Source organism: Rhipicephalus sanguineus, chromosome 5, assembly GCF_013339695.2.
Source record: "Rhipicephalus sanguineus isolate Rsan-2018 chromosome 5, BIME_Rsan_1.4, whole genome shotgun sequence".
Lineage (NCBI taxonomy): Eukaryota > Metazoa > Arthropoda > Arachnida > Ixodida > Ixodidae > Rhipicephalus > Rhipicephalus sanguineus.
The window spans coordinates 88,401,902-88,420,309 of NC_051180.1; the positions used below are offsets into that span (position 1 = coordinate 88,401,902).

The 18,408-nt window shown below is 44.1% G+C and overlaps 1 protein-coding gene across 1 annotated transcript in view; it reads left to right on the forward strand.

Annotated features, from left to right (window-relative positions):
- The window catches only part of LOC119393961 (uncharacterized), a 19,378-nt gene extending 1,494 nt beyond the window's left edge, over positions 1-17,884 (forward strand). The window contains 10 exon segments of the mRNA XM_049415570.1: positions 3,935-4,142; positions 5,820-5,926; positions 9,905-10,137; positions 12,677-12,851; positions 13,416-13,587; positions 13,998-14,098; positions 15,200-15,338; positions 15,998-16,011; positions 16,013-16,250; positions 17,442-17,884. Coding sequence (XP_049271527.1) covers positions 3,935-4,142; positions 5,820-5,926; positions 9,905-10,137; positions 12,677-12,851; positions 13,416-13,587; positions 13,998-14,098; positions 15,200-15,338; positions 15,998-16,011; positions 16,013-16,250; positions 17,442-17,569 — 1,515 coding nt within the window. The 3' untranslated portion in view covers positions 17,570-17,884.
- Positions 17,885-18,408: the final 524 nt, after the last annotated feature.

Below are 18,408 nucleotides of genomic sequence, written 5' to 3' on the forward strand. Positions count from 1 at the left end.
TTTTTAAGCTAAATGTTGCAATACGCTGGTTATCCACCGAAAATAAAAAGAAAGGATAGGAATATCTGTATTCTCGCATGCCTAGCATGCGAGGTTCGTGACTACTTTATGGGCTCGTTTTTTTTTGTTTTTTGTTAGAAAAATTGAAAACTACAAACCGATTAATAAAGTGTGGGGGACAAAGGTGTTGCCTCGGTTGCATCGTTCTTTATTCAAGATTGCGGAGGCGATCCCGCGAAAGAAGACGGAGGCAAACATTTTATCGAAAATTGTATACTTTTTTTAGATAAAATCACGAAAGTTCGAAACTACGTTAGTTTGCTTGTGAACATCACCGTGAATAAATAGGGCAGACAACTGCCCAAGACGGAACAGAAGCACTGTGGGAAAAACGTGGTTTTCTCGTACGATGGTAATAGAGCCGCCTATACAGCCCTCGGTTGGAGCATTCTTGAAAACAAGATAAATGAACCTCACCCAATACACTTATTATTCCATGTTATCTGCTGCGCTTAGTGAATCTATACAGACAAGGTCGTCCGAGTTAGCCCATGTAAAATGGAAGCAAACAGGCTGAAACATAGTAAGGAATAAAAGCTCTATGGACTGCGGTATTGTGCTGCAAACGGTCTGGCCGACGCTTCGATAGGTGGACCTATCTTTTGTCAAAAGGGGCTTTATCATCCATGGGGTGTTATTTTTCAATAATATGGAATGGCGTCAGGGGTTGTCTCTATCGGTGGCAGATATGAGCAAAAGAAACAGAAACGAGTTCACGAACAAGGTGGCCAGTGTGACGGGGATCGTTGCCCTTGCCACAAACGATTGATTGTGTCTAACTGGCACTTAATAAGAGAGGCAAGATAATGTGAAAGAAGGAATGTGCGTAGGTGAAAGACCTCGTGCAGAGAGACTTTTCAGGCAGCAACATTTATTGTTTGCTCTACTACTCCAGTGAGGGAATCTGTCGCACACATACACACTGTTCTGTTTGCGGGAGCCTTATCTGCTAGTGCAAACCTGATAACTACGGATAAAGTGGGCTTTGCGACATCGTTGACTTCACCTTTTATGTTGTTGTTTTTTTTCTAAACTTTTAGGTCGATCGACGCATGCCACTTGAGATCTGTCGGCTAAGCGGGCACGTGGTAATGCCCTAGAAGGGCGTATCCGGGCGCGGAATAATCTTCCACGATACTGTGAAATACGCTCTGAATGGTCAGCGACGAGCAGTAGCAAATTTAGAGTTTATCAGAGGTATTGTCAGGCCTTGTACTCTTTGCAGGATGGGACAAAAAAATTGAAGAAGTGATGCGTATATATATATATATATATATATATATATATATATATATATATATATATATATATATATATATATATATATATATATATATATATATATATATATAAAAGCCACTTTACGCTGTGGTTTGTTTACGGTTTCTAGTGTAGTCCGTCACTCTTCAAATCAACTTCCAATGTGGCGTGAAGTGAGGGCGAGGCTCAGATGTCCTCCAGGTATTAAATGCGAAGCATTTCTTAGCGAACCAGAGACACTTTGACCGTTTCTGTCTATCTACCTTTCTATCTATCTATCTAGCCGCCTATGCCATGGCGCCCTCGTGCTCGCCTCCTTAACTTGGTAGACATCAAAATTGACATCGGAGGACGTAAGTGGAGGACGAACACGATTCGCAGGTCATTACGTGAATAACGTGACTTCTCTTTCGCATACGTCATGAAATCCTTTCCACCAGGCACGTGCGGCACATACCCGTATACTGCGGCCCGTGGTATTCGGGTATGCGCCACAGGTTATTCACAGTCTATATCAAGGAAGACTTGGCAATCTTAACGCAACAGCGTGAAGGACGCCACGTCGCAGAAAATGCTGTGCCGGCGTCGGCGGCGTTATCGAGAGGTGAAATATACCGATGGAAGCAAAGAATAAAAATCACTGCTTGAGCCAGATTCGAATCCAGGCATTCTGCATAGCAGTCAAGTATTCTACCACCGACCAAAGTCAGTGCTTCAAACTTCTTCTGAAAAAGACTGTACAGAAGCGTCCTGTCACGATTATTCTGGTTGCAGTGTTGGCTATCCGCTTTTACATCAATGTAGTAAACATTACATATGCACACCTATGACTCCGCAGGCTATAGTAAAGTGTTGCGCGAATACGCCTACGACAGCTACTTGTGATATGCGCATCATCGCACTCTGGCCTGTAGCCAGAGGGGGGGGGGGGGGCTAGGGGCCCTGCCTCCCCCCCTCCCCCGAAGTTTTGGTGAAGTAGGCGTTTTTAGCAAAAATAAATAATGAAAACAGGCGTTTTTCTCATATAGTAAAGGTTTTCAGCAAGTGCCCCCCCCCCCCCCCCCGATAAAAATTTCTGGCTACGGGCCTGATCGCACTGTAGCGTGCACTTCTTCGTGATAAACATGACGTATTTGCTATAACGTGAGTGCCGACGTTACATCAGACCTTCAGCTACCCTTTACGCGCCAGTTTACACGGCGGGCCCGGTAAGACCACAATATGCGCACAACTACTCAATTTACACGATGACGTCGATTCACCTCTTAGCGCCTGGCTCGAAGCAAAAAATCCGGCATAGGCTGCAACTCGCTGACTGCTTTGCATGAAACTGATTCCCACGACGCGTGGGATCTGCCGGTATTTTCTGCAAAGCACTTCGCTTGATTCACCCTAAATTCTGACGCCTTCGACATATACGTTATACTTTAACAATTCATATATACGATGAGATGAAATTTTAGTGTAAGGTGGAACAGTGTCCATTATTCGTCTAGACATGCTATTCTCACCACTTTTCCAAAGTAAAATGAGACCTTTATGCCATATTCGTGGTACCTACCTGAATGAAACCTACCTGAATGGAACAACCCGCAGCTACAGTCAGTATTCTTTAGAAATCAATAATATAAGGCTCACAAAACTACATGTAAGCTTGAATTTAGGGACGAGCGAGCAGGTATAACAAAGTAGTAGCAATTATGCATGTGCAGCTATACTCATGGGCCACTAAGGTGAAGTAAATCCATTTTTTGTCTACCTACATTGCAAATGTGTATTTGAGCTTTTCGTGGAAAGCCTCAAATATGTGCATAATCAATGCAAGATTAAATTAACACGTACTGTTGAACACTTCGAAGCTGCCAAGCTGGCTACGAGAGACGCCATAGGGGAGGTCTCTGAATTAATTTTGGCCATCTGAAACACCTTGGCTTGACCACGAAAAGCGAGCTAGCGGATGTGCGCTGCCTATATTGATGTCCGGCGACAATTAACGTGTTGCAAGAAACTAAAATTTCGTTTTGCTGATTTGTATTGCTGCTTTTGACGCTGTAAACCAGCCGAACAAAAAAGGAAACACTGCAGAAAGAAATGCTTGTCCTCCGGCCTTTTTACTTCAATCTGTGCTTCCTTGAAGCCGAGGGTCACTTCATTGGGCAACGATGAATTTACCGAATTCAGCACGCTGGGACCCTTATGTATCGTTCCCTCACCCAGAGTGCCTCTTCATTTAATTCAACGTATTTAAACTGCACAATCTATAACAACGTAAGTTCAACCTACATGCATAAAAAATTACGAAAATGCACACTTCTGTTGTAAGTTACAGTGTTCAAAGCAGACACCGGATTACCGGCAATTATCCCAGATATGTATACATCGATAAATGACAGTTTCCTTACAAATGTATCTCTTAATGGTACATATACAAAAATGTGAAAATTCGAATAAATAAAATAAGTAACCTTGCGTTGCACTGCGCTTCTTTGAAATGGTTTCTTAAGAAGCGTTTCGTCAAGAACAACAAAAAAATTGGTTTTCGCAGACCCAAAAACACTGCCGTTCGCTAGCATCTTAAAGCATTTTCTATTTGCTCGTATTCCTCTCCAACCAGATTAACGGCACCAGCCACGAAGCCATCACCTATGGAGTGGTAGCAGAGCAAGTGGATGCCGTGCGGACAGCGCTCTGGCGACTTGGCCATAAAGCGGGAGACAAGATCCTGCTTCTCAGCGCCAATCGGATGCAACTGCTGCCGATGATTCTGGGTGCAGCGTGCGCAAACGTGGCATCCGTCAGTGAAAGCCCGGGCTTCAGTGTCGGTGCGTATGTGAAACAGTATTCTTGTCATCCGAGCGCTGACCATAGAAAGGAGCTGGAAGATCCAACTTTTTCTGTTTTTATGGCGCTAGTACCTAGTGGCATCGTTTTCTTTAAGGAACACGCCGTAATTCGTCCCCAGACAACCGGAAATTGCGCGTTGGCTCGAATGCTGTCAAACCCGAATAAAGAAATAAGAACTCATATAAAAAGAAAGACTTGACTTAACGGATCAAGTTGAGAGTTGAATGGGATACACATGACATTGGAGCATAAATGTAAGATAAAGGAGAATTAACTGCCAGGATAATCAAGTAAACTTAATTCATCGAAAGAGCATGTTGTTTCCTTTTTGTTGTTGTTGTTGTTGTTGTTGTTGTTGTTGTTGTTGTTGTTGTTGTTGTTGTTGTTGTTGTTGTCCTCTGTGCATGGCACACACCCTATGCAGGAAATTCACCGAGTAGTGGGTGAACTTTTTCAATATTTTCTGTATTATATAATTCCTAGATGCGCTAGTTAATTAATCGTTGATTTGAAGTGCCAATTATCGGCAATGAAATATTTAAATCTCGCATAATTTGGGTGTCCGTGCCATCAAGATGGCGCATGCCTACTACAGAATAATCTCCTTGCACTCTCTAGTCTGCCCAAGTAAACCAAAAGCTCACCAAATTATAGCGGCTAGCGCCATTACAGACACACGAAAGAGTAAGGTCGCCTAAAGTTTTCTTTTTCTTTTTTTTTCTTCGCGCCATGTGATCGACGGCAAAAGCAATGGCACACCTCTGTTTCCAGAACATGGTTGCTAAGACGCAATAAGTGGCACAACACGGCGTTGCCGCTAACTCTGCTACACTTCATATGATCGTCTGCCTCCCCTTCTGTCGAAACATCGCACGTCGAAGCGCATGCTACTGTGACTCATGACGAAAATAATGTCATCGCACGCATTTCTATGTTTCTATAACGCAATAAAGTAATAAAAAACGAATGGTAGAGACTAGCCTAGCGTTTACCGACAACACGCGCTTTGTTGCTTATCTTACGTCCTCATTCCCGGTGATATCCTTGTTTTACTGTGCTAAAAGCTTACGACCGTGTCTTTCTCAACAAGGCCGAAGGGTGCTTCTATGGTCATGTTGCCGGTAGTATCTCAAAGAGTGCGGAAGAAAAGCGGCCTCAAACTGACCACCTTTTTTTATTATTTGTTTACGACCACGCTTGTTGGCGCAGCGTTTGTTAGTGTCAATACAAAAAGATCGACGTAAAATGCTATAATAATAATTGTCGGGGCTTCCCGTCACAAAACCACGATATGATTGAGAGACGCTGCACTGAAGGGCTCCGGAAATTTCGAGCGCCGGGGGTTAGTTAACGTGCGCCCGAATCTAAGCAAATCGGCCTCTGCCATTTTGCCTCCATCGAAATGCGGCCGCCGAAGCTGGGATTCGATCCCATGACCTTCGGGTCAGCAGCCAAGCAACTTCACCACAAGACCACCGCGCGGCGGGGGATCCAAAACGCATGCAGGGTCACTTTAATAAGGATTTTTAAGTGATATTCTGCCGGATCCTCAACTGAAATATTCGCTTGTAAAGCGGACAAAAAGGTGCATGCGCACATCGGTGCTATTTTTACGCTTTTTCACCCTTGCTACAACAAATTGTGCGCCGATGCAGATGTCGTGGCTGACGCAATGCAAACGCTGTCCCTGGTCTCCGTCTGCTGTGAGCCAGACCGAGTCGAAGAGGCCCTTGAGCTGCAGCGACGACTGCCTTCTATTAAGGTACGTGCCAAGCACACTCTGGTCGCGTCTAACATTTTCTAGCTCTGCTGTGAATTGCTGCTTAGACCTACTATAAGAGGAACGTGGAGAGGGAGGGAGTGGTACAGGAATGAGGGAAACGCATGGAGATTAATCAAAACTGAAACTTCTGGGTTTCTAGCCTACATGAGAAGGAAAGCTAAAGAGCAGAGAAAGCGGCAAAGAAAAGTAGAGGCAAAAATTGCAGTGCATTTGCACACCCCTCTGCTCGGCTGTGCAGCCGAGCAGAGAGGTGCGAATTCGTCAGCTATCTAAGTTAGAAATCAAGCCTTTACTTTCAGTTTCTCCCTGAATGATAACGAAAATAAGAACGTCAAAGCCCTCAGAGAACAACTTCATTTAGAGCTTCACTTCACTGTCCCTTTGAATAGACGCTAAACGAAACTCTAGATCAGTTTGGATTCATGAATTATTATTCGCCGCTCTATCTGAATAGCTAACATAAAGGACGCTTTGCTTATTTAACAAATAATTTCTAACAATTACAGTGCGTACCACGCTGCCACAACTTCTGACCATCAGCTTTTTTTTCGTTTTCTATTTTTTATAATGTACAGCTTTTTCAGCAACGTAAAGCCGTGCTTAAAATAATATCGCGATAAAAGCGCAAGCGAAAAGCGAAATTACAAGTATCGTTCGACTGTAACCATGGAAATCAGAAGCGTGCATAGGTATTCTGAAAAGGCAGCCATTTTGTTGACAAAGCATTGCCAACTACGAGCGACGCAGACCGTGATATTAAAAATTAAATTAGTTAAACAGCCTATTGTCTTAATCGAGCGTAAGGAGCGTCTAAATGAAAAATAACTCTTCGTATTTATAGTTTGCTGCTCCTTCATGAGTACGCTGCCTAATTACCTCGAGAAGGATACTCTGATGACGCAGTGATATTAACAATCCGTGACGCTAGTTCAGCGGCAATCTTTTGCCTCTTAAATCTAGAAGTCATTTGTACAAATATAGCTATTTTCGCTAAACAATTGAACGCTCGAATGGATTTCCCGAAATTGTTCGCTCTTTGACAATTACCGATTTTCGGTCTGCAATGTCTGTCTGTCTCCTACCACATAGCCCATGATGGGCTGCAGAATGTAGGCATACGGTACGGTGCGGTACGAAGAACTTTATTTAAAGATCCGGAGAAGTGTCACCCCTTAGGGTGACACCAAAAACAAATAAATAAAAATCGAATGTCTCTCCACTTTACCACGAAGCGATTGCCCAGCATGCAAAGTAAAATGACAATTTAAAGCTAGTTCCTTGGCAGTTCCTCTTTCGACAGCCTCTGTTTTCACTCCAGGTAGCAAACGTCGGCACTTTCTTCAGATTAGGCGGCTCGTAAAAGCCGGCAATTGAGGAAGATTCACACGTTACGCCGCCAAGCTGTGTTGTAAGTACTCATTCTCCTTACGCGTAGAATGTACATATGTCACAAATTAGCGTGTTATAGGGCGCGCGCGCAGCCGCTTTCAAGCAGCTGCGAGACAGAACAGCGCGAGCCGCGCGACCAAGAAGCGCGAACAACGAAAAAACAAGCAGTAGTGCAGTCAGTGAGTGGTGGAGTCGACAGTCAGCGAAGGAGTGAGCGAGTCAGTCGGCCCGGTGATGGTGAAGTTATGCTACGTGTGGCTTCGTTAGCCAAAGAAGACGTGTTTATAATGGTGTGCGGTCAGTCGATCGTCGATTTGGAAGAACCCGATGACGACACCGTGTGAGCCGTGACAAGTCACGACGACGGTTGAGCTACGACGATCAACGCTGGAGCTGGCGTGAGTGTTTCCTTGAAGAGAAGCATTCGATTACCGTCCAAGTATTGCGGACTGGATACGCCATTGTATATTCAGGACTTTAACTGTCGTTGAATAGTTGTAATGCATGCGATTGCATTTGTAGCGTGTGATCTGTTTGTCTAGCTCCCGTTGTAAACACCATCTGAGTTATATTGTGAAGTTGTAACTGGTATCAGCCGAGTGTGCATGTGTTTGTATTATTTGTATTGCCTTAACTGAGAATATATTTCGTTTTCGTTTGTGTTATCGACTCTCGGCTCTGACTCGGTCTTTGGACCACAACCGGCGTTCGCTGGCGCACCAAAGGACCAACTCTAAATTGTCCGCGCTTTCGTGGTGCGTTTCCGGAGGGCCGTGACGCCAGCCCTTAGAATCCGCCCGGCGATTGCCGAACCCGATTAACGGGATTAGTGACAACATATTATGTAATGTTCAGGGGTCTATGAGATAAGCGGCCTTCTGTTCTCACAACAGGTTAGCTCTATCATTGTGTCTGTAGCGTAAAATGTTTTGTAAATGCTAGAGATAGCGTCAAAACAGTTTAGTAGAGTCGAATCACCAACCACGTATGCATATGCCAATTCCATCTAGATAGACTAACCTCGAAGTCTGCACTATACATGTATGGGACTCTGGGCAAACGTACCATTTCATTGTCAGATGGAACACAAGCGATGCCATTAGGAGTCAGCTTATTAGGGCGTATAAAATTGATAAAATTGATATCACATTGGATCATTAAACTCAGTGAATGAATGAATGAATGAATGAATGAATGAATGAATGAATGAATGAATGAATGAATGAATGAATGAATGAATGAATGAATGAATGAATGAATTAAAATTTAGAGCCAGACGTACCTTTCGAGTACACCAATACGTTATAGCCACTGTGCTCGTTATGAAAATATAATTATAAAAAAGAGCTTTTGGGAGCTACCAAAAACAACGTAACAATCGACGTTAATTCTAAACCAGCACTTTAATATTGGTTGCTTTAGACGGTCGAACGGACACAGTTCAAACGACTGCAGTATCAAGCCGTATTGTAGTGGTTACAAATTTGCAATCTCAGCCATTTCAATCGCAATCTTCAAATTGAAGCTCTCGTTGCTTCATTTTACATGAATTTTATTGCGCGCGATGGATCGGTATGCATAGTGAGTAGAACTTTTCGTAACAGCCTTCATAGCAATAAATTTCTGGTCCCTAATTTCAGACAAAAAGACAGCATTTTCCTATAGCAACTGAAAATGGTTTTTTATAAGAATATGTTATTCGAAGAGCCTGAATTTCGATCTAACTACAATTTTTTAAGTGTACTTGAATATTGAAGCAAAGTCAGCCTCAGTGCAAAGCATCTGTTCAACATCCCTTTCAGCCCTGGATTTTTTATTTTGGTCAAAGACTTTTTTGTGCGTGTTTTCCTATTACTTAGGACCTCAGAAGACCACAAACGAGAAATTGAGCCAATCGTGCACGTAATAATGGATTTAAAGACATGACATCAAATTAGGTCATCAGGGCTCAGCGGTTGCGAAATGAGAAAAATGGCTTCTTTTTCCTGCTACTCACTAGAGTACACAAAATGTGAACCACGCCTCATTTTTCAGCGTGATACTCATTGAAACAGCTTCAGTACGTCGACCCGAAAATGGCGCTTACCTGCCTCAGCTTACTCTCCACGGCGTCACCCATGACTTCAATTAAACTCATTCTTCTTTGCGGCTCCCAGCTCCGCAAGCATGTCACAATTTTGATGTCAGTCGCAGTGGGGATCATTGAAGAATTATTCCCCCGAGAATGAGCAGTTTTGGTTTCATTTCCGAGGTGCTAGGGGAAATGCTGTGTGGTGGTGTCAACTGACACCGCCAGGGCTGAAAGGGATAGTAACTGTTCAAGTTTATGCCCAGAATTAGGACAACCAAATGTTCTATGTGAGGTGTATTTCGAATAGCTTCACTGGTAGAGCTGAGACTCTTTCTCAGCAACCGAAGAGATAATACTATCATCACGTCTGGTATCACCTGAAGATGCACTCCCGTAATTATCGTCACATTTCCTACACTACGAAACGCAGAGATCCTCGCTCTCACATGTACCATAAGAAGCGCTCTTCTCAATATCTCCTGTTTTTTCAACTGCAGTACATCATCGCAATGGACGAACCTGCTCATAAAGTGGACAGCGCAACAGACTGCGTGATCACATGGAACGAGCTGCTGAAGAGGGGCCGCGCAGAGAATGGGACAATGTCGCCCCCTATCGAGTATCGTGAAGACACGATCTGTTACATGACGTCTACGAGCGGCACGACCGGCAGGCCAAAGTTGGTGGTGCATTGCCATGAGTCCCTCATGGCTCTCATTCAATCAAACAGGTTAGATATTTGGAAGCGAAGCTTTCTTTGTGCAGTTCTGCAATCTTTCGGGACTGTCTTCTTCAAGGTGGTACTGCCGCTCCTGCTGTCTTGTGTTTCTGTCTGTGCTGCCGTTGGCCTAGCATCGCTAGACATAGGCATCGCGGATTGTGCTTAACTTCTGTTACGCCACTTCACAGCCAAGCGACTTCTGGCGTTCAGTTCACTTCCGGTTTGCACTTCCGGTTTTCGCCGAGACAAGCTCGGTCCGAAATGAGCGAGGAAGAAGCCCACGGCGACACGTCGCTTGTTGCGCATCCGTGCGTTGGGTGAAAGACAAAGATGAGAACGTCGTTCGCTGTATGTAGATTTCAACAGGGCATGTTGAATCTCATGCATTTTTTAACAGCAAAGCTGTTCTTGGTCGAGCCTCTCATGTGCGGGATCCGTGGTAACGTTTGTGGGCATCATCAACGGGTATGTGCCACAAACAGTGGGAACTCCCACTACTCACCACTGGTTCACTAAAAATGAAAGCAACAGTTAGCCAAACAAATGGCTATGTGCCACAGAAATCTGTGCGGCCTATCAGAAAACTATCATCATTAAAACCGCGTATGTGCCACAGAAATTGGATAAATCCCACTACACACAACTTCCACTAAAAAGGAAGAAGGCAACAGTTAGCCCAACAAATGGCGTGCGAGTTACCACAGTCACACCACCGTCACGTGACACTTTGTGGTTATAAAAGATGGTGGCTACACTACCACCTCAAAGCTTAACAAGGAGTGTTTAATAAAGAGCAGTGATACCACTCATCGCAGCATCTTAAGCGAAGGCTTTTTTGTAAACCTGTGTATAAGCGTGGTGTGGTCAAGATGCAATAAAATTATACTACCACCTCAAAGCTTAACAAATAGTGTTTAATAAAGAGCAGTGATACGATATATCTGAAAGACTCGCAAAACATAATAAATGCGTTAGCCTGACGAAGCGACGGCCACCAGGTTCGTTGTTTCATCGGTGTCCGCGAAGCGGAGATGGTTGAATTTTTTTACATATACAGGGCCCTGTGAATCATGCAAACAGAACAAGTTGTATTACTGAATGCATCTGGCCTCTTTTTTCCCTTCAATCGGCTGTAATTAGATTTCTCTAATATAACAGATAAGAGTACCCTCAAGTTTTATACGAAATCTGGAACCATTAGTAATTTGGTACCGATAGTACAAGTATCGCTGGCCTGCTTGTAAGCAACCCGGCACCAGCATGCTCGAAAACCAGTTCTATGGAAAAGTTTTATTGAATTACAGTTAAAACTTGAACGCTTGCTGCAATGAACTGACAAAGCATATAGGTGAAAGGTATACGTGAAAAGCAGTGTTATACCCAGTGACGCACCGATAGTGTAGGTGTTGGGGTTATAACGCCCCCCCCCCCCCCCCACTCCCCGCCGTCTCCCATGAGGCCTAGTTAACTTATCATGAACTACACCTTGTGTTTCAGTGTTTTTACGTTGCGTACGTGTTTTGCGAGATATCTAGGCGCGTTTATGCGACTCAACCATAAGATCGCATTAAAAGCAGTTACTCGCGTGAGCCACACGGAGTGGTGCGAACGGAGAACCAGAACAAACTGTTCCCTAGGTTTTTTTAGAGCAGAGCTTTTATGGCCGAGGTTTGCCGTGTGTAGTAGATAGAAAATTATCATCATCATGAGCCAGCTCGCGCTCTTTTTGTCCTCTTCTTCATCGCCTTCATCTTCTTCCTCTTCTGCTTCTCTCGCAGAACACGCGCTCCAGTTTATCCTGCGTGTGATGCAATAACCCAGATGGGCGAGAGAACGAGTACAGAGAGAGAGAAAGAACGAGAGAAAAAGAAAGAAAGAAAGAAAGAAAGAAAGAAAGAAAGAAAGAAAGAAAGAAAGAAAGAAAGAAAGAAAGAAAGAAAGAAAGAAAGAAAGAAAGAAAGAAAGAAAGAAAGAAAGAAAGAAAGAAAGAAAGAAAGAAAGAAAGAAAAAGAGAGAAATTCGGGGCGAAAAAATTTCTTCGCGAGGCGGTACTCGAATTCGCGTCCCCACGATCCGAAGGCGATCGTCGTAACCACTCGGCTATCCAGGCACGCTAGCAGAGCAAGCATAGCCATGTATTATATAGTACAGCAAGGGGTGGGAAAGAGACAAGTGAGAGGGTAAAAGCCTAGCCAAGCCAAGACCAGCTAGGTGCCCACCAGCTCTGCTGTGATCATGTCTTGGTCGACTTAGTGCAAGCTGCGCTAATTTTTTTCTTCACTGATAACCCTCTACACACGGCCATATGAGTGAAAAACTTTACTAAAGGATCAGTGGCAGGCAATGGGCGATCTGGCAGGCAATGGGCGATCCTCGCACACACCCCCACATATGAATCAGCAGCGCATGTGTGGGGGTGTCAATTCTTTGAAGTGCTTAGCCTGATCCTGTTGCATTACACTATAACGAGAGCTACCGATGCGTCGCACAGATATGCCCATCGAGCCAGAATATATAAGCTTTTCTCTTCGTCTTTCCCACCTTCCAGTCATCCTATGCACATGGGCCTGGGTCCTCAAGACGTGTCCCTCTCTACAACATCGTTGGGTCACGTGTACGCACTATATGACGGGGTCTGCAAAGCTATCGCCCAGGGAGCGTCAGCCGCCTTTATGGAGACCGCAGATACCAGCGCAATAATCGAGGCTATTCACAAGCACAGGGTAAGCGTAATATTACAGGTCAAAACAGTGGGACACAAGCCGTGCATTTGGACTTGATTTTCCCACAACAAGCACGCAGCGACTTGTGTTGGTGCGGAGGAGCGCTAGCGCAAGTCAGTGAGTTCAAGTTTTGTCCACCGCTTAAGGAAGTGATAAAACATTCATGGTATCGAACGATACAAAACCGCGTTTGTATCGGGAAACCTTTTCCCGTTTCCCAGAAAACGTTTCTGAAAGTTACAGTACCTAATATAATACCTGAAACATTGTACAGTCATTCGATAAGGGCGTTATATATCACGAAGAGTGAAAGCAACTTAATTACTGATATTAATTTTTGCTTGCAATTGTTATTGAGTCACGCCATGTCACCCCTCAAACGACAACGGAATGTTCCACGCGCCATGAGATAGCTGGTGTCGTGGAATTGTGCGCAAAAGTTTTAAATGTCGAATAAATTGCCAATATTCTCAATTTCTGGGATGTGCTTCTCTGATTTCATGTGCTTTGTTGTTCTTGCTTTAGTAACGACGCCTGGTGACTAAGTGTTCATGTTCTCAACAGGTAACAGCCCTAAGCACAACGCCTTACACTGTAAGGTGCCTTTTAGACAACGATCGGCGCCACAGCTGTGACCTGCAGTGCCTTCAGTACGTCACTACTGCAACCACGACCATCGGGGAAGACGTTGCAAAGGCACTGCTCAAAGAATTTAATCTAAAAACTTTTATACAGCGTAAGTGTCTCGTATTACAATACCGAACACACTTCATTTAGCCGACAGCTCGCCGAAGAACATTCATTTTTCTTTTGTAATCAATTACTGTTACATTAATGATCACGTTCCTTAGAGATTTCCTCATCTAATCTAAATCAGCATGTGAGTTTCCACTGCCTGTGATACAAATGAACCCGAACACGTGTATATTCTCATGACTGGTGCTCATAAGCTCAGCTTTGGTTAACCTCACGGCCTTTCTTTTATCCTCGTTCTCTCTCTCTCTATCTCTCTCTCGGCTCGCACAAGCTCACTATAGACTGGTGCCGTGACTAATTCGTGAAAGTGCCAACTCTTTGCGAAAGATTATGGTGGAAAGATTACATAAATTTGTTTCTGTTCTATCTTTTTTTCTTTCATGTGGGCAGTGTATGGTCAGTCGGAGATACCTTTAATCTCAGCGGGCCTTTACAATGCACCAAGCAATTACAAGTCCATTGGTTGTTTGGGTGTTGGCGTCGAAGCAATGGTAAGGATGCCGATCTTCTTGTCCGCTCAAGGAAGCCCGAAAAACACTCGACAGAGTTGTTCAGCAAAATTATAGACGAATGATTCGGGTTCACTGTGTGTGCGTAATTTTTTCGCGTCGCCTTAAGCTGCATGCTTAAATTTGATACGTCATGCAACAAGTCTGCGTAACAGTTACAGCAAAACTTCCACACAAACACCCCATATGAGGGCATTCAGTAAGACTGCTAACTAGATCATATTTGATAAGTGTTATAAACAAATCCGAAATTGTGTTTTCTCAAGTGGATCACTGTTGTTTGCCATAGGTTAGAATAATGTGACCAGACGTCGCGATTTAGGCGGGAGATGTCCCGGTTTGGCGGCTTTAGAGTCTGCTGAATATAATCACTTTAGGTTAGAATCACATAAAATAGTATTAATTGATTGTTTCTTCAAGGAAGTAAAGACACGCGATGTTTATTATAACATACAATCCTGTATTGCCTGGCTAAAGGACGCCCAACAGATTTTGCCCTTTATTTCACAAATGTCGCAAATTGGGACTGTTGGTGTGTCATACTAGCGCCGTATGCGTGTGTGATTTGTATCACGCTTATGTCCAGTGCGGAGTACGCTATATACGCCTAGTGGCTATAGTATGGCTTTTTATATACGTTTATATTTACGCTGACGTTGATACCGGCAGTATAGTGAAAGGGTGGTAGCGGAGGTGGTGATGTTGCTACATACAGGGCTAGGCTGGCTGACCAGATCTCATCTGTACAGGCTGCGTAACTTGTGAGTGCTTCTATACCTCCATGCAGCGTAGGTGTTTTGAAGGTGCGTGAGGTATGTGTGATTCGTATAAGTATGCTGGGAAGCCGGGATTTCCGACGCTCATGACAGCATCCTGTGACCGTGTACACTATTTTTTTTCTTTTCCTGTCGCTTCTTGCGCACCTTTTCAAGCGTGCGGTAAAGAAACCAAACACGATCGTTCGTCCAGCATTTCCACCTGTCTTCTATTAATTCATTCCCTATGTTACGATTTTGCATTACTCGGTAAAAAAAGATCAATGAGAACTAACATACTAATAGTTCCGTGGCTAATTCCGCACAGGTGAGGGACACAGAAACGAGACAGCCTCTGGGACCTTGGCAACGTGGAGAGCTCGTGTTGCGAAGTCCAAGCCTGATGCGAGGGTACTGGGGAAGACTACATGAGCCCATCACCGACGAAGATGGCTGGTACAGGACAGGTAGCGCTGCAGTGATCTCTTAGCACGTCTTTTAAGGAATCATTAAAACAAAAAGCTTTTGATAGGTGCAGTTCCCGTGAAATTATACGTAATGCCTGCGAAATAAATAGTACTTCTTCTCAGTAAAAGTAGTGCATGGGAAGGCAGACTTATCCTTATCGGCATGTTTCTTTCAATTTTTGTTTTATCCACTTGTTCTGAACTATTTCGTTCAAGCACAATAGACTGCCAACAAAACAGCGCACCTGTCGCAAATTTTTTAAAACCTTTTTCCCTTGAGCCATTTAGTGGGAATGAAGTTCATTCACTGGTACCAATTTATATATCCTTAAGCAGCCATTTTTTGTCGTGAAGTACTTGTGCGCACCCAAGCAAGGCCCTATGCACAGGCCTACCTAATTAAGCCTGCAAAGCGCAGGAAACAGGTGTGGATAACTACAACATAAACAGTAAAAGGAAAAAGGAATTCCGAGAATCTTCCAACTGTTGAACCTCAGTGAGACGGCAAGTTGGGCCAGTTGGCTAGGATTCATCGTGGAGTATAAAATACTTCGGAACAACAAACACGAATAAAACGTTGTTCTTACCGCTTTTGTATATGCTCAACCGCATCCAGCTTGAGAGGAGCGGGTTAATGTGCTTACATTCGGGGGACGCAGGTGACCAGTGCTACTACTGACAGCGACGGCTGGCTGTACTTGGTTGCGCGACTGAGCGACTTCTACTGCTGCCGCGGGAGCAAGTTCTGGCCTTCCGAAGTCGAGGCCGTGCTGCTCAAGTGTCCGGAGGTTCGCGACTGCGCCGTCGTGGGAATACCGCATCCCGAAGCTGGAGAAGTGGCGCACGCTCTGGTCGTGCCCGAACCAGATTCGAGAACGCTGAGCGCCGATCACGTTATACAGTTTGTAGAAGGTCAGCACATTTTTTTTCTTGTCTATTGTTTCGTTTCACAAACATAAGGTGCGTGCAGTGTCTTCCTCGTTTAGAAAGTTATTTAACTGGTTTCCGACAGCATGCACGTTAACCTCAAAACACCAACAAACTATTGGCGTTTTGTTGGTGTGCGACAATCGCGTCCTGTACCGCAAGGTTTGTCGCGCATAGTAAGACTGCGTCAGCAAGAAAATGTTATTCTACTTTCACTGCGCAGAAATTAGACGGGCGCGTTTACATTGCAAGCGTTGATGCCACCGGTTCTGCACGTCGAGTTTCTTACAAGAAATGCTATTGTCTCCATAGAGGCGCATTGCGTGTCACCACAGGCGTGCGCAAATTTCTCCATAAGGGGGAGAGAAGTTGTTTTGCCGAAGGCCCCCTCCCCTCCTCCTCCGACCCCCCCCCCCCCCCCGGCTTTCCGAGGTTAAAGGTGGTAAGTAAGCAATTCTCGGAAAGCAACATCAGGGTTCCTCGGCCGACATTATCGTTAGAAACCCGTGTGACGCATTCAAACACTGCACATTCAACAATGACGAGACAGATCCGACTAACTAGAAATATGGGGCTGACTTGGCGCCCCCCTTAGATGATAAAGGTGATAAGCTTGGGTACATGTAAAAAATAATGGCACCCTCCTTTTCATTGTCTGAGCCCACCATTGTGGGAACAATGTGCTCTGTTGCACATACTTGGCGTTTTTTTATTCTTTTTATTTATTCCTGGCCCTATATTGTCGTTATTCCTTGTGATCTATGCCAGTCTTGTTAACGTTCTCACCTGCGGTATCCTATGCGTTCTATTGGATATCATCGTTTATTTATTTATTTATTTATTTATTTATTTATTTATTTATTTATTTATTTATTTATTTATTTATTTATTTATTTATTTATTTATTTATTTATTTATTTATACAGTACTGCTTGCCCCTAGATGAGGCTGTAAGCAGGAGTGGGTAGTAACAAGTACAAAACGAAGTTTACATATTTAACAAATCAAGATACAAGATACAACAGCCGTGTTTCTTCTGTTTATCATGCTGTTAGACTGATCATCGTTTTCTTTTGTACAACCCACTCGTGCCTGTGGCTTGTAAAACACGCTGGCAGTACGAAATCCATTAATAAAATCAATAACATGCTCAACCTTGTTTCCCTGTGCCTGCAGCTAACGCACCGAAGGGTTGCCACTTGGAAGGCGGCGTCACATTCGTCGACAGGATTCCACGCAACAATCTCGGAAAGCTCGTCAGGCGTCAGCTCGTGCAGTGGATTCTCGCGAACCGAGAGCTGTGACGCATCGACAGTCGCCAAACTGCGGCTGAAGATCTCGCACGCAGCGCGTAGCCATTTCTCAAGCCACGCCGCGCACAACTGCGTAAGCCGGCCTATACAGCGTCACAACCAGCTATGTCCGCTGGACACATAACAAATTTACAAGACGATGCTTCAATTAATACACAACACAGGCCTCACAGCAGGCATCTAATACACCTATACAAACAAAGTATTATGCCTTAATGACAAGCCTTATCGCAGTTAAAAAAAAAGGTAGAGAAAACTGCGTAAAACGCTCTTCATTTCGGGCATGAATAGCGGTGTTCTAAAATTGTGATAATATAAATAAAGTGTACTGTGAATGTCATGTACAACAAATATGTATGGTCCCTGGGTAACAGCTCCTCGCCAACTGAACCAGCAAGGAAGCCACGGGAGGTCGAAGAACACGTAGACATCATGACTTCAACCTTAAAAAGGGAGTATTGCTTTTCGTGTTCATTATTGCTTTTCGTGTACAAGGTGCGTTCACATTGCAACGATTTCGACCAGGCTACGTGATAGGCGTTTGGATTGTAAATTTTTAACGCACCTTGTGCTGCACTGTTTGTTTCATGTTATCTTTGGCTACCGCTTCGTCTAACGTTAATTTTCGCTCCACTGACCTGGCATCTAGCACGATATGACCAAAGTACTAATGTTTTGGTTTCATTAACACAAGTATAGGGGGAAAATAGCACCCAAAAAAGCACGTCAATACTTTTTTGATTCCACTGATCGACAGTGCTCTAGATTCAGTAATTGGAACAATCACTGGTTAGTCCCTTCAGCGTTCTATACGATAACGTACACGTTTA